The sequence below is a fragment of the Sminthopsis crassicaudata genome, chromosome 3, assembly GCF_048593235.1.
Source record: "Sminthopsis crassicaudata isolate SCR6 chromosome 3, ASM4859323v1, whole genome shotgun sequence".
NCBI classification, from domain to species: Eukaryota; Metazoa; Chordata; class Mammalia; order Dasyuromorphia; family Dasyuridae; genus Sminthopsis; species Sminthopsis crassicaudata.
In genome coordinates, this window is record NC_133619.1 from 241,975,023 (window position 1) to 241,992,484 (window position 17,462).

Genomic DNA, 17,462 nt, shown 5'->3' on the forward strand with positions numbered 1-17,462 from the left:
AAGAGACTTGCCAGGATTCCATAATTAGTAAGTTTCTGAGGTCAGATTTGAATTCAAGAAGTTGAATTTTCCTGACTCCAGACCTGGCTCTTTATCCATTATGTGAAGATCCCCTAGACTCATTCATTCGAATGAAATCTACATGAAAAGGAAAAAGGTCTATCTATATGATTAATTAAAAGTGTAAAATAGAGAATATTAAAAAAAAAAAAAAACAAAGAAAGAACTAAATAACTTTATTGTCAGCTGCATAGTGGAGAGGACCACAGATAGTGGGAGAATTCTGGGTAAGGTATAAGACCCTTCAGCCCAGAGGGAACCTGCTAACAATGTCTGGTTTGGCTCCCCACCTCCCTTTGGTGCTCTCACCTTTCCTGAGAAGTCAAGGAGGGCGTGACAATCCAGGAAGGATGAGAACACCAAAGGGAGGTAGTCACACCCTCCTTGACTTCTCAGGAAAGGTGAGAGCACCAAAGGGAGGTGGGGAGCCAAACCAGACATTGTTAGCAGGTTCCCTCTGAGCTGAAGGGTCTTATACCTTACCCAGAGTTCCCCCACTATCTGTGGTCCTCTCCACATAGTACAATATTATAGGGCCATGGGAAATTTCTGCCATATCCCCTAAAGTGAATAAATAAACTCACAGACAGAAATACCATCCAAGAAACCTTTTGTGTTTCAGGGAGCATCTTTTTTGCTCAAGATATTCTTATTTGACTGATAACTAGAAGTAAGTAGATTCTTTATGAAATGGATGCTTTGGGTTCCAGAATCTAAACTTATATTACTAAAACTTATGAGAAATAGTATAGCATTATGAATAGGGAGCTCACCTCAGAAGTAAAAAGACCTGGTTTTAATTTTCATCTTGACATATACTGGCTCTGTGATCCTGGGCAAGTCATATAACCCCTTATTGCTTCAGAAGATTGTCTAAGACTATAAATTGGAGGAGAGCAGAGGTATTAAGACTGACTACAAAACTAAAGGTCTATAGAGCCATTGTGCTGACCTCATTGTTGTTGACATGTTTGTGAAACCTGGACATTATACCAATGCCATGCTAGGAAACTGAATTGCTTCCATTTGAATTGTCTTAGAAAGATTAGAAGATCACCTGGTAGGATAAGATACCAGACACTGGGGTTCTTTGCTTTAATTAAACTGCCAGGCATTCAAACTCTTATTGCAGAGAGTGTAAATCAGTTGGGCTGGCCACATTATTTTAATATCAAATGTATTTTAGCCAAAAAGATTATTTTATAGGGTACTCACATAGGGCAAGCACTCACAAGGTGATCAGAAAAAAAAGGATAAAAGGACACTCTCAAGGTTTCTCTTAATTTTAGAATTGAATGCATGCCATGGGAAACAATGGCACAAGACTGCCCAGCATGTGCCCTCATCTGTGCTGTGCTATATGAGCAAAGCAAAATTGAAGTAGCTCAAAAAAAATAATAAACATGTTGTGCAAATTTAGAGAATCCATCCCAAATGTTCAAATGGACTATTTGTACCTTGACCTGTGGTAGAGCATTTTGAACTCATATTAAATCAGCCACAGCTGGACATTTGGTAATTGATTCTAACTTAGTGATGTCACTTTGATCCTCTTCAAGAATGAAGGACAATAACTGACCAAGTTGCAGAGGGATCAAATTGCATTGACTTTGAGAGTTTCCTATAATATCAATTATATGATAGGTCTACTATCCATCCCTATTCCAAATATTATTCATTCGGAGTTAATACATATATTAAGGAGTTTAACCACTCTCCAGGATATGATTTATACTAATCATCTGTTCAATAAATTCCTTTTTGAGAGACAGTATAAACATAATGTAGACAAGTTTTTCTGGGGAGTTATCAGAAATTCCTAAATCATCATTACTCATCCTGAATAATACTATTTTTCATACTATTCTTTACATAATAATAATGTTCAGTCAAGTCTGATTCTTCATGACCTCATTTGGGGTTTTCTTAGCAAAGATTCTGGAGTGATTTGGTATTTCCTTCTGTAGCTAGTTTTACAGATGAGGAAATAGAGGCAAAAAGGATTAAATGACTTGTCCAGGATCACATAGCTGTAAGTGGCTGAGGCTAGATTTGAACTTCTTGACTTCAGACCTAGTTCTCTATCTGCCATGTCACCTAGCTGGCTAATTACATAAATATTAAGAGCTAAATAAATATGTGCTACCTTCTTGTTTATGTAGCATTTTATGATTTACAAAAAACATTTTTTTAAAAAACAAGAGCCCAGTTAGAGGTCCATTTTGCTGTATAAAAGAATGAATAAAAGGATCCATGGTCTCACTACCTTGAAAATCTCTCCTGCATGTGGTTCTTTTGTCAATTCTTCTTGGCTCAAGCCATCAGAGGCTGAAGTGACGTAGAGTTCAGAGTAATCCTTTCCACCAAAGCAGCAGGATGTAATCCTAGGAGTGGGCATCTTCACTGTTTGCATTCTTTTTCCTATAAAAATAATGGTAGCAGCTTAAATTTGTATAGATTTATAATTAGACCTTAGAGCCCAGGGAAAGTTGCCTGAGAAGTACCCTTAAATCAGTCTTCTAAATTCAGGGTATGATAATAACATGAGGCAGAATAGCACAAGGCAAGGTGTCAAACTTTTGTATGTAGTCTACAAGCAACCCACAAAACTCTGAGAATGGCCTGAATCATGTTAAAATGTAACTGGGAAATGTTTAACAAAGTAAATAAAAATAAAATAAAACATAAATAATGTTAATTTGTGGTTTTCTAAATTAATATGTGGCAAAGATCTGTTTCTATTGGGGTTTGACTCCTCTGGTCTAGTGGATTGAGTGTTAAAACTCCACAAACACAGAGCTAGTCTTTGTTTGAGGTAAGAGTTGACCTCAGGTTCTAAGATTCCAAGTCCATCATATATCTACCAGGAAGCACTAGTACTTAGGAAGCAAAACATTTCTTCTTTTGTTGCTTCTGCTTTGAAAAATTTAGTGATAAATTTATTCTTCCCCAATAGGTTGCTTATCACAAAAGCAAAATAGCTTCTTAGACTTTTAAAAGTTATAATGTTAAAAACAAATAAATTAAAATTTTTTTTTAAAAAACAAAAAAGAAAACAACATTTCTCCAATGTTACAGCTAGCCTTTGGCAAAATTGTGAAGTACACAAATTCTCTTTTAATTGCAGTCTCTCCCTTTATTTAGCCTTTCTCATCCACCATGATATCTTATACATCTTTCAGGACCCACAAATCTGTGGTCTCTTCTCTCTCCCTAATATCACTCCATGCTTTCAATATCTGTTAAGTATAATCTAGTATAAATTTAAGTCCATATATCTTCTCTTGAAAAATACAGAAGACTAGAAAGAATGTGACAGAGACAGAAACCCAAGATCAAATGCAAAACCTGACATCTATTAGTTATGTTATTATAGAAAAGCTTTTTATACTGTTTCCGTGTCCTTATCTACAAAGCAGGAATATAAATATTTATATATTTACTTTAAATGGTTGTTGCAAGAAAAGCACTACATAAATATGGTATGCATATTAAAATATTAAATATTTTAAATATATCAGTTTAATATATTGAAATGCAAATTAAATTTAAAATTAAATTTGCATTTAAGTTTTATTGGTGATGGCAGAATGAAAGGCTTGATCCACCATTAAAGAAGTTCTGAGTATTAGAGTCTAGTTTGGGGGGGATATTTTTATGTGGTAAGGTATCTTTACTGCTACTTCCTATTTTCTTTCTATTGGTCCAGGTTCAGGTGATATCATCCACACCCAAACAATTAACCTCCTAATTTTTCACCCCTCTTCAGCTGCTCCTCACTAATCCAGCAGCAGTATTTTATTTTATTTTATCCCCCCCACTTTTTTTTTTTTTGCTGAGGCAATTGGGCCAATTGTGACTTGCCTAAGGTCACACAGCTAGGAAGTGTTAAGTGTCTGAAACTAAATTTGAACTCAGGTCCTCCTAACTTCAGGGCTGGTAGTCTCTTCACTTCATCATCTAGCTATTCCTTAGAAGCATTATTTTAGAGCTCACTTCTACACTACCACCCCCCCACAAAAATTTTCTTTTTGATAGGACACAAAGACACATACTGTAATAATAGGAGCATTAAATTTGTAATCAGAGTTGTGGATTTAAATCCTACATCTAACACCTACTATATATTTTGTTTTATTTGTTTAATCTTGGGCTAATTATAACTTTTGTGGGTTTCTACATTAAAATGAATGAAAGAAAAGCATTTATTAAATTCTTACTCTGTATCAAGTACCAAATTAAACACTAGGGATACTAATTTAAAAAATAAAACAGTCCCCACTCTCCAGGATTTTAACTAGGAAGAAAAGATAATACATAAAGTGCAACTGCAGAGTAGATCAAATAATATAGAAATCCTAAGGGTTTATCAGTTAGGTGGCAAGGAACAAGAATTCTTAAGTTATATAAGAAGGTCAGATGACAATGGGCTGTGAGAGGTGAAGAAAGACATAGTATTATAGGGTTTAGAGATAGAGCAAAGGGTAAGGTCTGTAATGTTCTCTGGTTCAGTTTTCTTGGAGTCTTTTGGGAACAGACTTCATTTCAGTTCAGTAATCACCACAAGAATCGCCAAGGGTTAAAGTTCAACTCCTTTATTGTCTCTTTCAAAGTCTTGTCTCCTTTCCTGGGGCCCGGTTAGCTTTCTTAGAGGCCTTTTTCTCTCCTTGGTTCTGAGAGCTTGAGCTCCTGCCTGTCTTCTCTGACTTCTGAATCTCCCCAAATGATTCCTGGCTGAGGCTCCTAGCTTATATGCTCTACACTGAGTATAAACCAGTCATTATATCACTAGGAAACCATTATTTGTTATAAGATTAAATCAATCATACTGAACCAAGTTAAATTAGATAACTATTGTCTCTATTTCCACTGATTTAGCACCTTGTAAGAATCCTTTGTTTCAAATTCAGAGTTCTGGCCCATAACAAAGGCCTATAAATAGTGAAAGAGTAGATGGTAAGATCTTTATTGACTCCCATCTTATTCAAGTCTTGTGGGCCATTAAGCTGCTCAGGCAAAGGAGGATGGCAGAAGAAAAGAGCATCCCCAGTGAGGAGAAATCTTTCTTCCACCTGGTAGTCCCAGATGAGTTCTAGGATGGCATGGGACAGGGCAAGGGGGGATAGGAAGGACAGATATTGTACTAGAAAGTTTTTAATTTCCATTCTAACACTCAATCTTATTATTTAGACAGTTAAGAAATGAAATGATTAGAGAGCTGAACTTGTAGTTAGGAAGACCTAAATCCAAATCCTGCCTCAGACACTTACAATCTGTGTGACCATGGGCAAGTTAATTGACTTCTCCATGATTCAGTCTTCTCATTTATAAAATGGGACCATGATTACCAGACCTCCTAGGAGTATTATGAGGAAGTAATGAGTTTACCCATGTAAAGCATTTTGTAAGCCATAAAGTGTTATCTAATTTGAGTTATTTTTGAAGAGCACCAATGACTTTACAGGGTGATGTCTTGACTTGTGCATAAATTGGATTTAAGTGAGGTAGAGGCCAAAAAGCTGTCAACCTCACTCTCTCTTTCAGAATGACAAGACAAAAGTCAGAATAAGTAGCAGCGGTCCAAGACTTTGGTTTTTTCAATTTCTGACCAAGCTCTAAGCACTCCTCAGTACCTGCTTCTGCCACTTTCACGGATGTTGGAATAAATTGTTCTCATCTGCCTATTCTTTTGGAGGAAATCTTCACATGCTTGCAGTAGACATCCCAACTAACTCACATCCTAACTCATCCATAGTTTTGAGACTTGTCAAAGTTTTGTTTGCGTATGGCTGCTGCACATACTATAGTTTCTTGGAGTCACAGGTGAGAATTAAGTGCCAAGTAGACACCAAAAATGAATGAACAGCCCTAAAAAGACCTCAGCATCAGAGATATTATTCCTGTCTGAATACTCCATATGCCCCTATTTATTGTTATTATACTTTGCAAACAATAGATGTTCAATAAATATTTGTTGAAGATATGAAAAGAGAGCTACATCTTATAGTGAATTTAAAATCTGATTAGCTTTATGTGAAAATCATTTTGCTCATGACTTTTTTTTTAAAGTTGAGATAATTTCTTTTTTCTTTTGATTAAAGCTTTTCATTTTTAATATATATGCATAGATAATTTTCAACATTCACCTGTGCAAAACCTTGTGTTTCAAATTGTTTTCCTTCCCTTCCCCCACCCCTCATCTAAATGCAATACATCTTTCCAAAATTATCATGCTGCACAAGAAAAATCAGATCAAAAAGAAAAAAAGTTAGAAAGAAAACAAAATGCAAGCAAACAACAATTTTTAAAAAGGTGAAAATACTATTTTGTGACCCCCATAATCCTCTTTCTAGGTGCAGATGGCTCTCTTCATCACAAAACTATTGGGACTGGCCTGAATCATCTTACTGTTGAAAAGAGCCACTCCCGTCCATCAGAATTGATCATTGTACAATCTTATTGTTGCTGTGTACAATGTTCTCCTGGTTCTACTCACTTCACTTAGCATCAGTTCATGTAAGTCTCTCTGATTGCTTGTGACTTAGGAGAAATATTGGTCCATAAAAAAGATAACCTGGTTTGAATAATTTCTATTAAAAAAAAAAGTGAAAGACTGTAAGACTAGTGAGGGCAATTATGATTTGATAAATCACTGACTATTCTCTTATTTCTGTCTCTCTGAAGTCAACATACTAACATGGTATTTCTAGCTGGAAATGCCATTCCAAAAGCAATCCCATACCTGACAAAAACTTCCAGAATTTCGTTTGCAGTATTTTACCTGTCTCAGGGTCCAAGCGTATTATTCTTCCACCATCAATGCAAGCTACCCACAGCTTTCCTTCAGTGTCGATGCACATACCATCAGGCATGCTTTCTTCCTCTTCCAGCTTATAGAGAAGCCTTCTATTAGCTATAAAAAGGATGGAGAATTTTATAAAATCATAGATTTATAAAATCTTATTATTGGAAAAGGACTTAAAAGTGAGCTAGTCTATCTTGGGAAAATATCCTAAATGTCATCCCCATATCTCCATACAAATTAGGCTAGATTTTCCTTTAAAAGTATGGATACCATCCTTGAGATTTGATTAGCTTAGGAGACTGAAGATTACAAGCACAGATCATCAGTGTTCTAAGTTTCTTCCATGTTCCTCTAATTTTCTTACACTGTTACCATTTATGTCTAAATTATTCATCCACTTGGAGCTTATCTTGGTATATAATGCCTCACTTGTTCTTTTAAAATGATTGAGACTTATTCCATTTGGTTTTGTGAGTCTATTAAGGAGATTGATATTGAATCATTTTGGAAGAAGAGGGGTAACTCATTTGGAAGTGAAATATATTTCCATTGCCTCACTAAAGATCAGAAATTATAGCCTCTTCAATGTAAATTACTTTCCTGAATAAATATTCTATATTTTGATAGTTATTGGAAGACTCTATTTGTTTACAATGAATGGAGTCTAATATCTCTAGGGAGAGCTAAAATGAGTTAAGTTATAATTTTCTCAGAGACAGAATCTGTGTAGAGGAATAAGCCAGAGAGATAGGAATGATTATTTAAAACCCTCAAGGTAGACCAGTTTGAATGCTGAAAGCAAAAGGTTTGGCTCTGTTTTCTTGTTCCTTCATCTTTTTCTATACTACCATTATCCCAGCCTCTGCTGTTTGAAATCTCAGTCATTTCTTATTTCTCCTTCTTCACACTTTCACCTGTAGCTTCTTTGATAAAATCTTTCTTTTTTATTTCTGTTACTACCATCTAGATCAGATTTTTAAGAATCTTATCTCTCTTTTTTTTTTTTTCCCTGAGGCTGTGATTAAGTAACTTGCCCAGGGTCACACATCTAGGAAGTGTTAAGTGTCTGAGACCAGATTTGAACTGGGGTCCTCCTGAATTCAAGGCTGGCACTCTATCCACTGCACCACCTAGCTACCCCCTAAAAATCTAATCTTTAAACTGATCTCCCTGTCTCCATCTTTAGCCCTATGCAATCTATCCTGCATATCATCCAAAGATTATTGCATTATGAATATAGTAAACATTTAATAAATTTAATAAATAATAAATAATAAAAATAAATAAATAATAAATAATAAAATTTAATAAATTCATTTATTATTTTTCTGAAATAATTAATTCATATCTTTTTCCTAAGACATAGCTTTGATCATGTTATCCCCTGTTCAAAAATCTTCATGGACTCCCCATTGCATAAAGAATGAAATCCATCTCTGATATCTTTCTTATTGTTAGGTTGAACTATTGTTTAAATCTTGCATAGTTGTTTAACTTTTTACTTATGTGTTTTGTCTTTATTAGACTGTGAGATATACAATTGGGGCAGGATCTATTTTTTTGTCTTTTTTCTGTATCCCCAGAGCTTAGCATATTTCTTGATGCATAATAGGCACCTAATAAATGCTTACTGATTAACTCATTGACAATTTTTCCTTCTATTCTTTCTTCTTTCTTCTTTCCTTTCCTTCCTATTACTTCCTCTTTTCCTTCTCTCCTCCCTCCTTCCCTTCCTTTCTTCCTTTCTCCCTTATTTCCTTCCTTCCTTCTTTTCTTCCTTCTCTCCCTTCTCTACTTCATCTAGCCTAGAAGTTTAACAGCTACCCACATACCTAATCTGAGGGCTCTTTAGCAAGCATACTTTGAATTTATGGCTTGAATTTGTTCACTTTCCTTAGAGGATGAGCCCTCAGGGACTTACCATATTGGTGCCAGATTTAGTATGGACACTCAATCGGGTTTAGCCCACTATAATTCAAAACTCCAAAGATCACATGACCCATCAACCTCAACCTCCCCAGAAACAGAGATTATAGCACTACTCCCAATCATTTTTTTCTAAATAAATCAACAAGCATCTATTATACAATAACTTAGTGTGTACCCAGGAAGAGAAAATAGCTAATACAAAGTGAGTCAAAGAATACTGTTCAAAAAAGCATGATCATTGATCCCTAGTATCATGAGTTCTGTAACAATACATCAAAGCAATGTTCTTTGATATTTAAGTAGCATATAGACTCACAGAATTTTAACCCTAAAATTGAATTCATAAGCTATTTAGTTCAATCCTGATTTTATAGATTTAAAAAATTATTTTCTAGAAATATAAAATGATTCACTAAGTTCAAATAGCTGGTTAATCGTAGAGCTAGAGCTTGAACTCAGATTTTTAAACTATAAATTTAACCTTCTTTCTACAATCCGACCATTGCCACAGCAGATCAGAACCATGATAATCCAAGGCTCTGTATATCACAGTAGCACCAAGCAACATTATCATCAAAAGAGTTGTGGTCTTTTTGATGGGCATGGCCTTACTCATTGGCAATGAAGGCAGCTGCCCATCTCATGGCTATCAGCAAGGTTTCTCTGCCCTAATTTATTTCCCCTATCTACTCAAGGAATGGGGACAATTCCTTAAAAATTCTATAATAAAAGCCTAAAAATGAAAATAGCCCCAAAGCAAGTGTTACATAGACAAATTCATACTAAGAGTTTTTAAAAAAAGATTTTTCAAAGGGCAGGTTTTACTAGGGGAAAGGAAAAAGAGAACTGAGGGTACAGAGTGCTTTAAAACAGTGAACTTATAAATGACTCTATGTTTATTACAACAAGAGTTCTTTTTTGTTTGTTTGTTTTTTCTCTTCCCCCCCCCCCCCCCAGGCTGGGGTTAAGTGACTTGCTCAGGGTCACACAGCTAGGAAGTGTTAAGTATCTAAGATCAGATTTGAACTCAGATCCTACTGACTTCAGAGCTGGTGCTTTATCCACTGTGCCACCTAGATGCCCCCTTACTTTCTTTCTTAATTGAAGAGGAGGTAGGAAACAGAGAAGGTGGATTTTTATTGATTAAAAAAATCTAATTAAATGAAAAAAAAATTCTCCTATTTCACGATTTGTTCATAATTCTTTGGCCAGATTTGTATGTTACATCAAGGCTAATGTGTGTACCCTAGAGTCTTGACAGGTTGTTTTAATAGTCTGTCATAATTCCACTATTCACCAATTTGTTAAAACCATTTTAAATTTATTTTCTTGAATTAACCTCTTAGAGAAATGAGTTCTGTAAATCCATTAGCATCCATAGGAATTATTTGTCCTAAATGAACCATTGGAGAACAAGTCCATTTTCATATCACCTGTTCCGACTAGGTTAATAAGAGTGGTTTTCAGTATTCAGTATATTCAGGAATACTGAAATAAAAAAGACTATAAGATCATATTCATACCAATCTTCCCTGATTGTAGGTCATAGTCAAAGGCATGCACAGCATATTCCAGGCTATCAATGTGGTAGAATATTTGGTGATCCAGAGACCAGTCCAATCCATTTGAGATGCCTAGTTGGTCCAATTGCTTCACCACAGAGCAATCTGAATAGAGAGTATAGAGAGATCCTTGTTGTTTCTCCCATACTCCTGAGTTAGATTCTTCAGGCATTGTACCTACAAGGATCAATCAATCAAACAATCAATTAACTTTTATTAATCACTTACTATGTGCTAGGTAATGGAATCAAAAACAAAAAATAGGAAGCCTGGGTTCAAATCTTGCCCTAGACATTTACTAGTCTCTAAACTAGAAACATTTCAATTTGGAATAATATAAAACTTAGCAAAATTATTTTTGTCAGATTTATACCCAAAGCTCAGCATATTTTTTTTTTTTTTTCAAAACAAGTTGCTTCATCATTCTAAGACTCAGTTTTCTCATCTGTAGAACAGGGATAATATATTCACTACCTATCTCACAAGGTCATTGTGAAGCAAGCACTGAGGCAATTTTAAGAAACAGTATTAATATAAGCCATTATAATTATTTCCATCCTTACCAGCCACAAATCTTCCAGCTGGGTCCACTTTGCCATCATTGAACCTATTGTTTGGTTTATCCTGCTCAACATGAGAAACAGTTGTCACTGATTGGTTTTCCCAGTTCAAGAGACCAAACTGGGTTCCAAAGGCTACAACATAGTCCCCACACTCTCTGAGGGCCACACATCCTACACGGGCATCTGCAAGAAACACAAAGGAGCAGATAGTGAAGAATAGGAATCACTCCTAGTTAAGCAATGCTTTGAAAAGGCATCTGGTCCAACCCTTATACATGATTCTGGAACAAGTACTCACCTACAACTTTCACTTGAAAATCCTCTAAGATTGGGGACCCATTCCATTTTTTGGGAAGCTTTTCCTTACATTGAACCAAAGACCTATCTCCCTATAACTTTCACCCTTTGGTCCTATCCTTTGAGGTCAAGCAGAAAGTCTGATCCCTTTTCCATATGATAATCCTTTAAAATATTTGAATAAAAATTCAAATATTTATATTCTCCCCTACCTCTTCTTAATCTTCTTTTCTTCAAGTTAAATATTTCTAGTTCAATCAATAAATCTTTACATTGTATGGTTCCAAGTCTCCTCATCCTTTTGATTGTATTTCTTTAGATGTCAATGTCCCTTGCAAAATGTGATGCCCACAGTTGAATACTAAGCTCCAGATATGGTCTAATTAAAATAGGATACAGTGGGTGTATCATTTCCTTCTCTTCAAATACTATGTTTCTGTAGCTAGTAGTTTCACAGAATATGAATTTAGCTTCTCTGCCTGATTCCAGCCAACCACATTTGTTTACTCGGGAATTACAAAATTCTAAACTGCTCTTAGCTAGTCATGTGTGACTCAGCATTAAAGGTTGTTTTGGGCATGATGAAACAATCTCTTATTAATCACTGAGCCAGAGGACCATTAAAAGGAAAGGACCCACCTTCATTTGTTTTTTTCTCTTCTCTGCTACAAAGCACGAGAGAGCCCTTCAATCTTCTTGTTGGAGGGAGTTGGTTCTGTCACCTTTTCCCACCCACCTACTCCCTTTATTACTACTCCTACATGGCAATGAGAGATAGAACAGGGCACTCAACTAGGTTAGCTTAAGCCCGAAACTTTTGTCTGCCTGTTCACTTTGTGCTTATTTGATAAAAGACCAATTGGTGTTCTTAAGATGGTTCAGTCTTGTGATTTGAAAAGGTTAAATCCAGGGTCAATCAGTCAAAGATGACTAGAAGTAAAGGGAATTTCTTCATTTGACAAGATGACCATTACAAAAGGCTGAGCCCAAGCCCTGTACTGTCTTCCCAGAAGACACACTTGAAGTTATTTGAGCCTTGTAGAGCCTAGATGAAATTCAACAATGCCTGTTCTGCAGTTCCACAAAATCTTTCTTGTTTCAATGTTTAGTTTCAATATTCCAGCAGAGTATAACAGTAATTAGTACTATTGCTTGTTTAAGTTTCCATCAATATATGCTGAATGTAAGAATATCACAAATTACTGTAACCTGTATTAAGTTTTGTCAATGTAAACTGATGAAAATCTTTTATTTAGAACATTTGTGTATGTGTGTATAGGAAATAAATACCTGTCCTATACCTTTATATTGCACATTGTATAGTTTTCTACTCTTCACTTTGAGGAGAATTTAGATAGAAACCAAAACTACTTTTAAGTAATTTTCACTTAGGGTGAGAAGAGGCTAATCCCTCTCATTAGAAGTCAGACTCCTCTAATACCAAAGTTCATCCAAACCAAGTGACTAGTCCAAAATTGAGAGGGTCCTCTTAGGGAGGGAGGAGATAAAGAGAGACAGAAAGAGAAAAAGAAAGAAACAGAAACAGAGAGACTGAGACACCAAAAGAGAGAAGATGCAGCCTCCTAAACCCTTCCTCCAGGAGTGGTTTGTTAATTGTTAGATTCCTATTAATGTAGCCTAAGATTCCATTAATTTTTTCTCTACCATGTCATGATGCAGAATTTTGTGGAGATTTTTAATTTGAACTTTTTTTTGACCATTTTCATTTTTTAAGAAATGTAAATAGTACTTTATTTTTTCAATTACATATAAAAACAATTTCCAACATTGATGTTTTATAAGATTTTGAGTTCCAAATTTTTCTTCCTCCTTCCATTTCCACCTACCTCCCCAAGAAAGTAAGCAATCTGATATAGGTTAAACATGTGCAATATATAAAACATATTTCCCATATAAACAAACCTCTTTGTACTCATACTCCCCAGTGTTTGTGTACAGTAAACTCATATTGTACAATAGAATTACTTTCTAAATGGTAATTTTTTTATGGTAAGCATAAAAATCATATAATGTAGCAATTATCCTAGAAAGTCCCTGAAATCACCTATAAAAATAGTTGTTCAGTCATGTCCAACTCTTTCTGATCCTTCAGAATGTACTGTCCATGGGATTTTCTTGACAAAGATATTGGCATAGTTTACCATTTTGTTCCCCAGTGGATTAAGACAAATAGAAGTTAATTGACTTGCCCCTGGACACATAATTAATAAATAACCAAAGCTAAATTTGAACTCAGATCTTCCTGACTCCAGTGTTCTATACACTGAGTCATTAAGCCATCTTAACATATAGTACAGTATCTTTAAATAGTTGTGGCTGGGAAAAGGTTCATGCCTCTTTCAAAGAAGCAGTTTGTATTAGAAAACATATGGCTCTGAAATGGTTACCATAGAAACAATCAAAAGTAAAGTTGAGGGTTTTTTTTTTTGTTGTTTTTTTGTTTTGTTTTCTTTTAAGTAACACCTTATATCAAAACTTTTACTTAAATAGAAGAAAACAAAAAATAGGCAAAGCCTTAGTTGACAGGAAAACTGATAACAGGAGGGAAAATACTCTGGAAATGGATTCATGTATGTGTGATTACATAAGGAGGTAATCTCACTATCATGTAACTTACTTTTTTTCAGTCTCATCAGAAGGCAAGAGAAGGAATCAAAAAAAGTCAAAATGAACAAAAGCAGGGTCATAAGCTCACTAATAATGTCAGAAAGAACAACTAAACTATCTCTCATCTCTCTCAGTTTGACTAGAATGAATATCAATGGTCTGTCAATATTATAAAGAGATTGCTCTTAACATGCTCATAACAAGAAGGCATAACTGAGACCTTATGAGGGAACAGACCTCTCCTATCCCAACATTTATTCTAAGGCATAAATTAAACCTGGTTAAGTTAAATTCACCTGTGATTTCATTCCTTTATAGATTATTTTTTTAAGCCCAAGGATAGGATTTTTACATTTATTCTTATTAAATTTTATCTTACTATCTTCAGCCAATATTGTGGCTTGTTGAGAACTCTAGGTTCTTGAATCTATTATTCAGTATATCAGCTATCCTTCCCTGCTTCTTGCCTTCTCCTTCATTTAAATACATAGTCTTTAAAAATGGTTAAAAGAACAAAGCCAGGTAGATAACAGACTTCCCCACACTGGTTGTCATCCACCTCTTTCACAGGATGCCTTCTGAATTAATTGTCAATAGAGAAAAAATAGCTCTATTTTATTTTTCAAATTTTTTTCTAATTTCCTTTTTAAAAAAAATTCTGAACCCAAAAAAATAAAAGAAGCATTTTCTTAGCAAAGTGGAATAGAAAAAAAAAAAGAGGATTGCACTTGAAAGTGCAGGTTTATTATATTCAACTTGCTATTCTCTTTAAATATATAACAAAGTTATCATGTAACTTTATTAGTCCTCCTTCCATCCCATCCTAAAAATAGCTACCTTTGGATACAAATATTTGTATCCAATTGTGTGTGTGTGTGTGTGTGTGTGTGTGTGTTTACAGACACATACATACACATCAATTCTTTCTCTGGATGCTATTTGTATTTTCTGTATCGATCCCATTTCCTATGGAGAAGAAAACTTCTTGCAAATCTTTCAAAATATAAAGACTATCTTCAGGATTCTTTAACCAATGAATTGTTCAGTTTCATTTATGATAAATTTGTTTTGTTTTTGCCATCACTCTTTGATACAACCTTAATGAAGCTGATAGGACAAAATCTTACAATATAAGAGACACAAGGTATTTCCCAAAAATTCTGGTCCCTTGCTACCTTCAAGTGTCAATCAATCAACAAATATTTATTAAGCCTTTATGGTGTGCCAGACACTAATGCTAGCCTCTGAGGATTCAAGTACAATGAAGGATAGGATTCCCATTTCCAAGGAGCTTACATTCAAAGTACAAGTTACCCTACAGTACAACAAACAATAATCTAATAACTCTCTGCTGAAGTCTACCTTAAATTCAAGACTTGCTAACCTAACACAACACCACCAATAATAAAAATTAGCATTTATATAGAGCTTTAAGATTGCAAAGTGTTTTACATACATTAAATTATTTGATCCTCACAATTTTGAGGAAAATATTATTCCCATTTTACAGAAGAAACTGAGGCAGACAGAACTTAAGTGACTTGTTCAGAGTCACACAGCTTGTGGCTCAGGCAGGTTTTGAACTCAAGTTGCAGACCCTCATGATTTTCTAAAAAAGATCATTCAACCAATAAGTTATCTACTGGGTAGGTACACTGGCCAGTGATAATACAAAAGTAAAAGATAGAATCCTTCTCCTCAAGAGGCTTACTATCTAGTTGAGAGTAGTACTCTTACTGTCGTTAGTTGTTCATTCTTGAAGAGGAACAATGATATTAGAAGAGTGATGTCTTGACTTGCAAGTGAATTGGATTTAAATGAAGCAAAACTGTGCAAAGTTACTAGCTCCACTTTCTCAGAGTTACTGGGGTCCAGTGGCCAGATGTCCCTAGATGTAGTGAGAGATCCTAATTTTTTTTAACCTAAGGTCTTTCCTAGGTCCTGGCCAGGAAAGAAGCCAAACAATGAGCAAATGAAGCTTAGACTGGGATCTATTATTGGCCAATCAGGGAGAGCCACAGTGATTTGAAATCTACCTAGAATTCACCATCAATATTTGCTAATGCTTTCTTTATGGCATAGTCAAGCAGTACTGTTTGAATCACAATGGATCTTAACAAAAGCTGATTTTTCTGACATATTTCAATAATCATAAATGAAAACTACATGAGAGTTAATTGTCCCAGTTTTTTTTAAAGCACAATATCAATAGCTCAAATAAATAGGGAAAAAGAAAAAAAATCGAATCCCCAAATCCCAAGTTACCTTGAGAAATATGTGATAAAAATTTATATTCCTTTGCACAGAGAACCTACATGTAAGAGTATGACTCCCTAGCTGGACAGAAAGGGAAAAAAAAAAAAAAAGGAAGAGATGCTGATAATAACAAGAAGGGAGCATTTAGAGAACAATATATAATCAGAATATTATAAAATTAAGTGCTCAAAATGAAATGTACTGGGTACAAAGTAATAGCAATATTCTCAGATGATCAGCTATGAATGACTTCGCTATTCTCAGCAACACAATGATCCACAATACAAAGTCCATTCTGAAGGACTTATGATGAAAAATACTATCCATATCCAGAGAAAAAATTGATTGTGTTTGAATATAGATTGAGTTCTTTCTATCTTTCTCTCTCTTTCTCTTTCTCTCTTAACTTTATTTTTCTTGAGGGTTTTTTTTAGGGGGGAGATCTATATTTTCTTTTATGGAAATGTTTTGTCTTAATGGGGGATGGGGAGGATAAAGGAGAGAATCTAAAACTCAGTTTTAAAAACAAATGTAAAAATTGTTTTAAATGTAACTGGGGGAAAATAAAAATATCAAATAAATTTAAATAAAATTATTGGACACTTTAAAATGAAAAAGAAATAAAAGAAAATTAAGTGCTCAGTTATGTGACACAGACTAGAGATGCTCTTCGAATTTACAGGAGAGCTAGAAGTTTATTTCAAGTCATCTTCCTGAAGACTTTTCTGCTCTTCTCAAGAGTTAGTGTCCCCTTAAAGGTTACTTTGCATCTGCTTTGTATGTGTTTTATATATGCAACTGTAATAGCTGTCTCCTGGATTAGAATCAATTAATAAAGCAATCAGTATTAATTAAGCACTTACTATGTGCCAGACATCGTACTAGACTCTGATGATACAAAGACTAAAATGATACACTCTGTTCCAGGAGTTTCTATGCTTTGGATTAAATAGAAGAATGTACATTCCAATTTGAAATATCCTCAAAGAGCTATAAAATTGTGCATATCCTTTGATTCAACAATACCATAGCGAGGTCCAAAGACATCCAAATAAAGAAACAATAACCTCTCTGTACAAAACCATTTATAGCAGCTCTTTTTGTGATGGCTAAAAATTAGAAATGAAAGAGATCTCCATCAATTGAGGAATAAACAAGCTGCAGTATGTAATTGTGATGGAATATTATTGTGCTATAAGAATTGATAAGCAGGATGATTTCAGAAAAACTTGGAAGGATTTATATGAACTGATATTTAGTGAAGTGAACAGAATCAGGAGAACATTGCACACAGTAATAGCAATAGTGTTCAATTAAGAGACTTAGCTATTCTCGGCAATATAATAACAGATTGTTGTTGTT

The 17,462-nt window shown here is 34.7% G+C and overlaps 1 protein-coding gene across 3 annotated transcripts in view; it reads right to left on the minus strand.

Annotated features, from left to right (window-relative positions):
• Nucleotides 1-17,462, minus strand: part of LOC141561133 (regucalcin-like) — a 61,585-nt gene that overhangs the window by 587 nt on the left and 43,536 nt on the right. For 2 of the 3 annotated variants that reach the window (XM_074300274.1, XM_074300273.1), the window contains exons 3-6: nucleotides 10,920-11,102; nucleotides 10,318-10,533; nucleotides 6,842-6,973; nucleotides 2,327-2,481 (exon numbers count right to left, since the gene is read on the minus strand). In XM_074300274.1, coding sequence (XP_074156375.1) covers nucleotides 2,327-2,481; nucleotides 6,842-6,973; nucleotides 10,318-10,533; nucleotides 10,920-11,102 — 686 coding nt within the window. Of the gene's footprint in view, nucleotides 1-2,326; nucleotides 2,482-6,841; nucleotides 6,974-10,317; nucleotides 10,534-10,919; nucleotides 11,103-11,428; nucleotides 11,616-17,462 lie in introns of those variants that run through there. The other variant, XM_074300275.1, reaches the window with a different exon arrangement.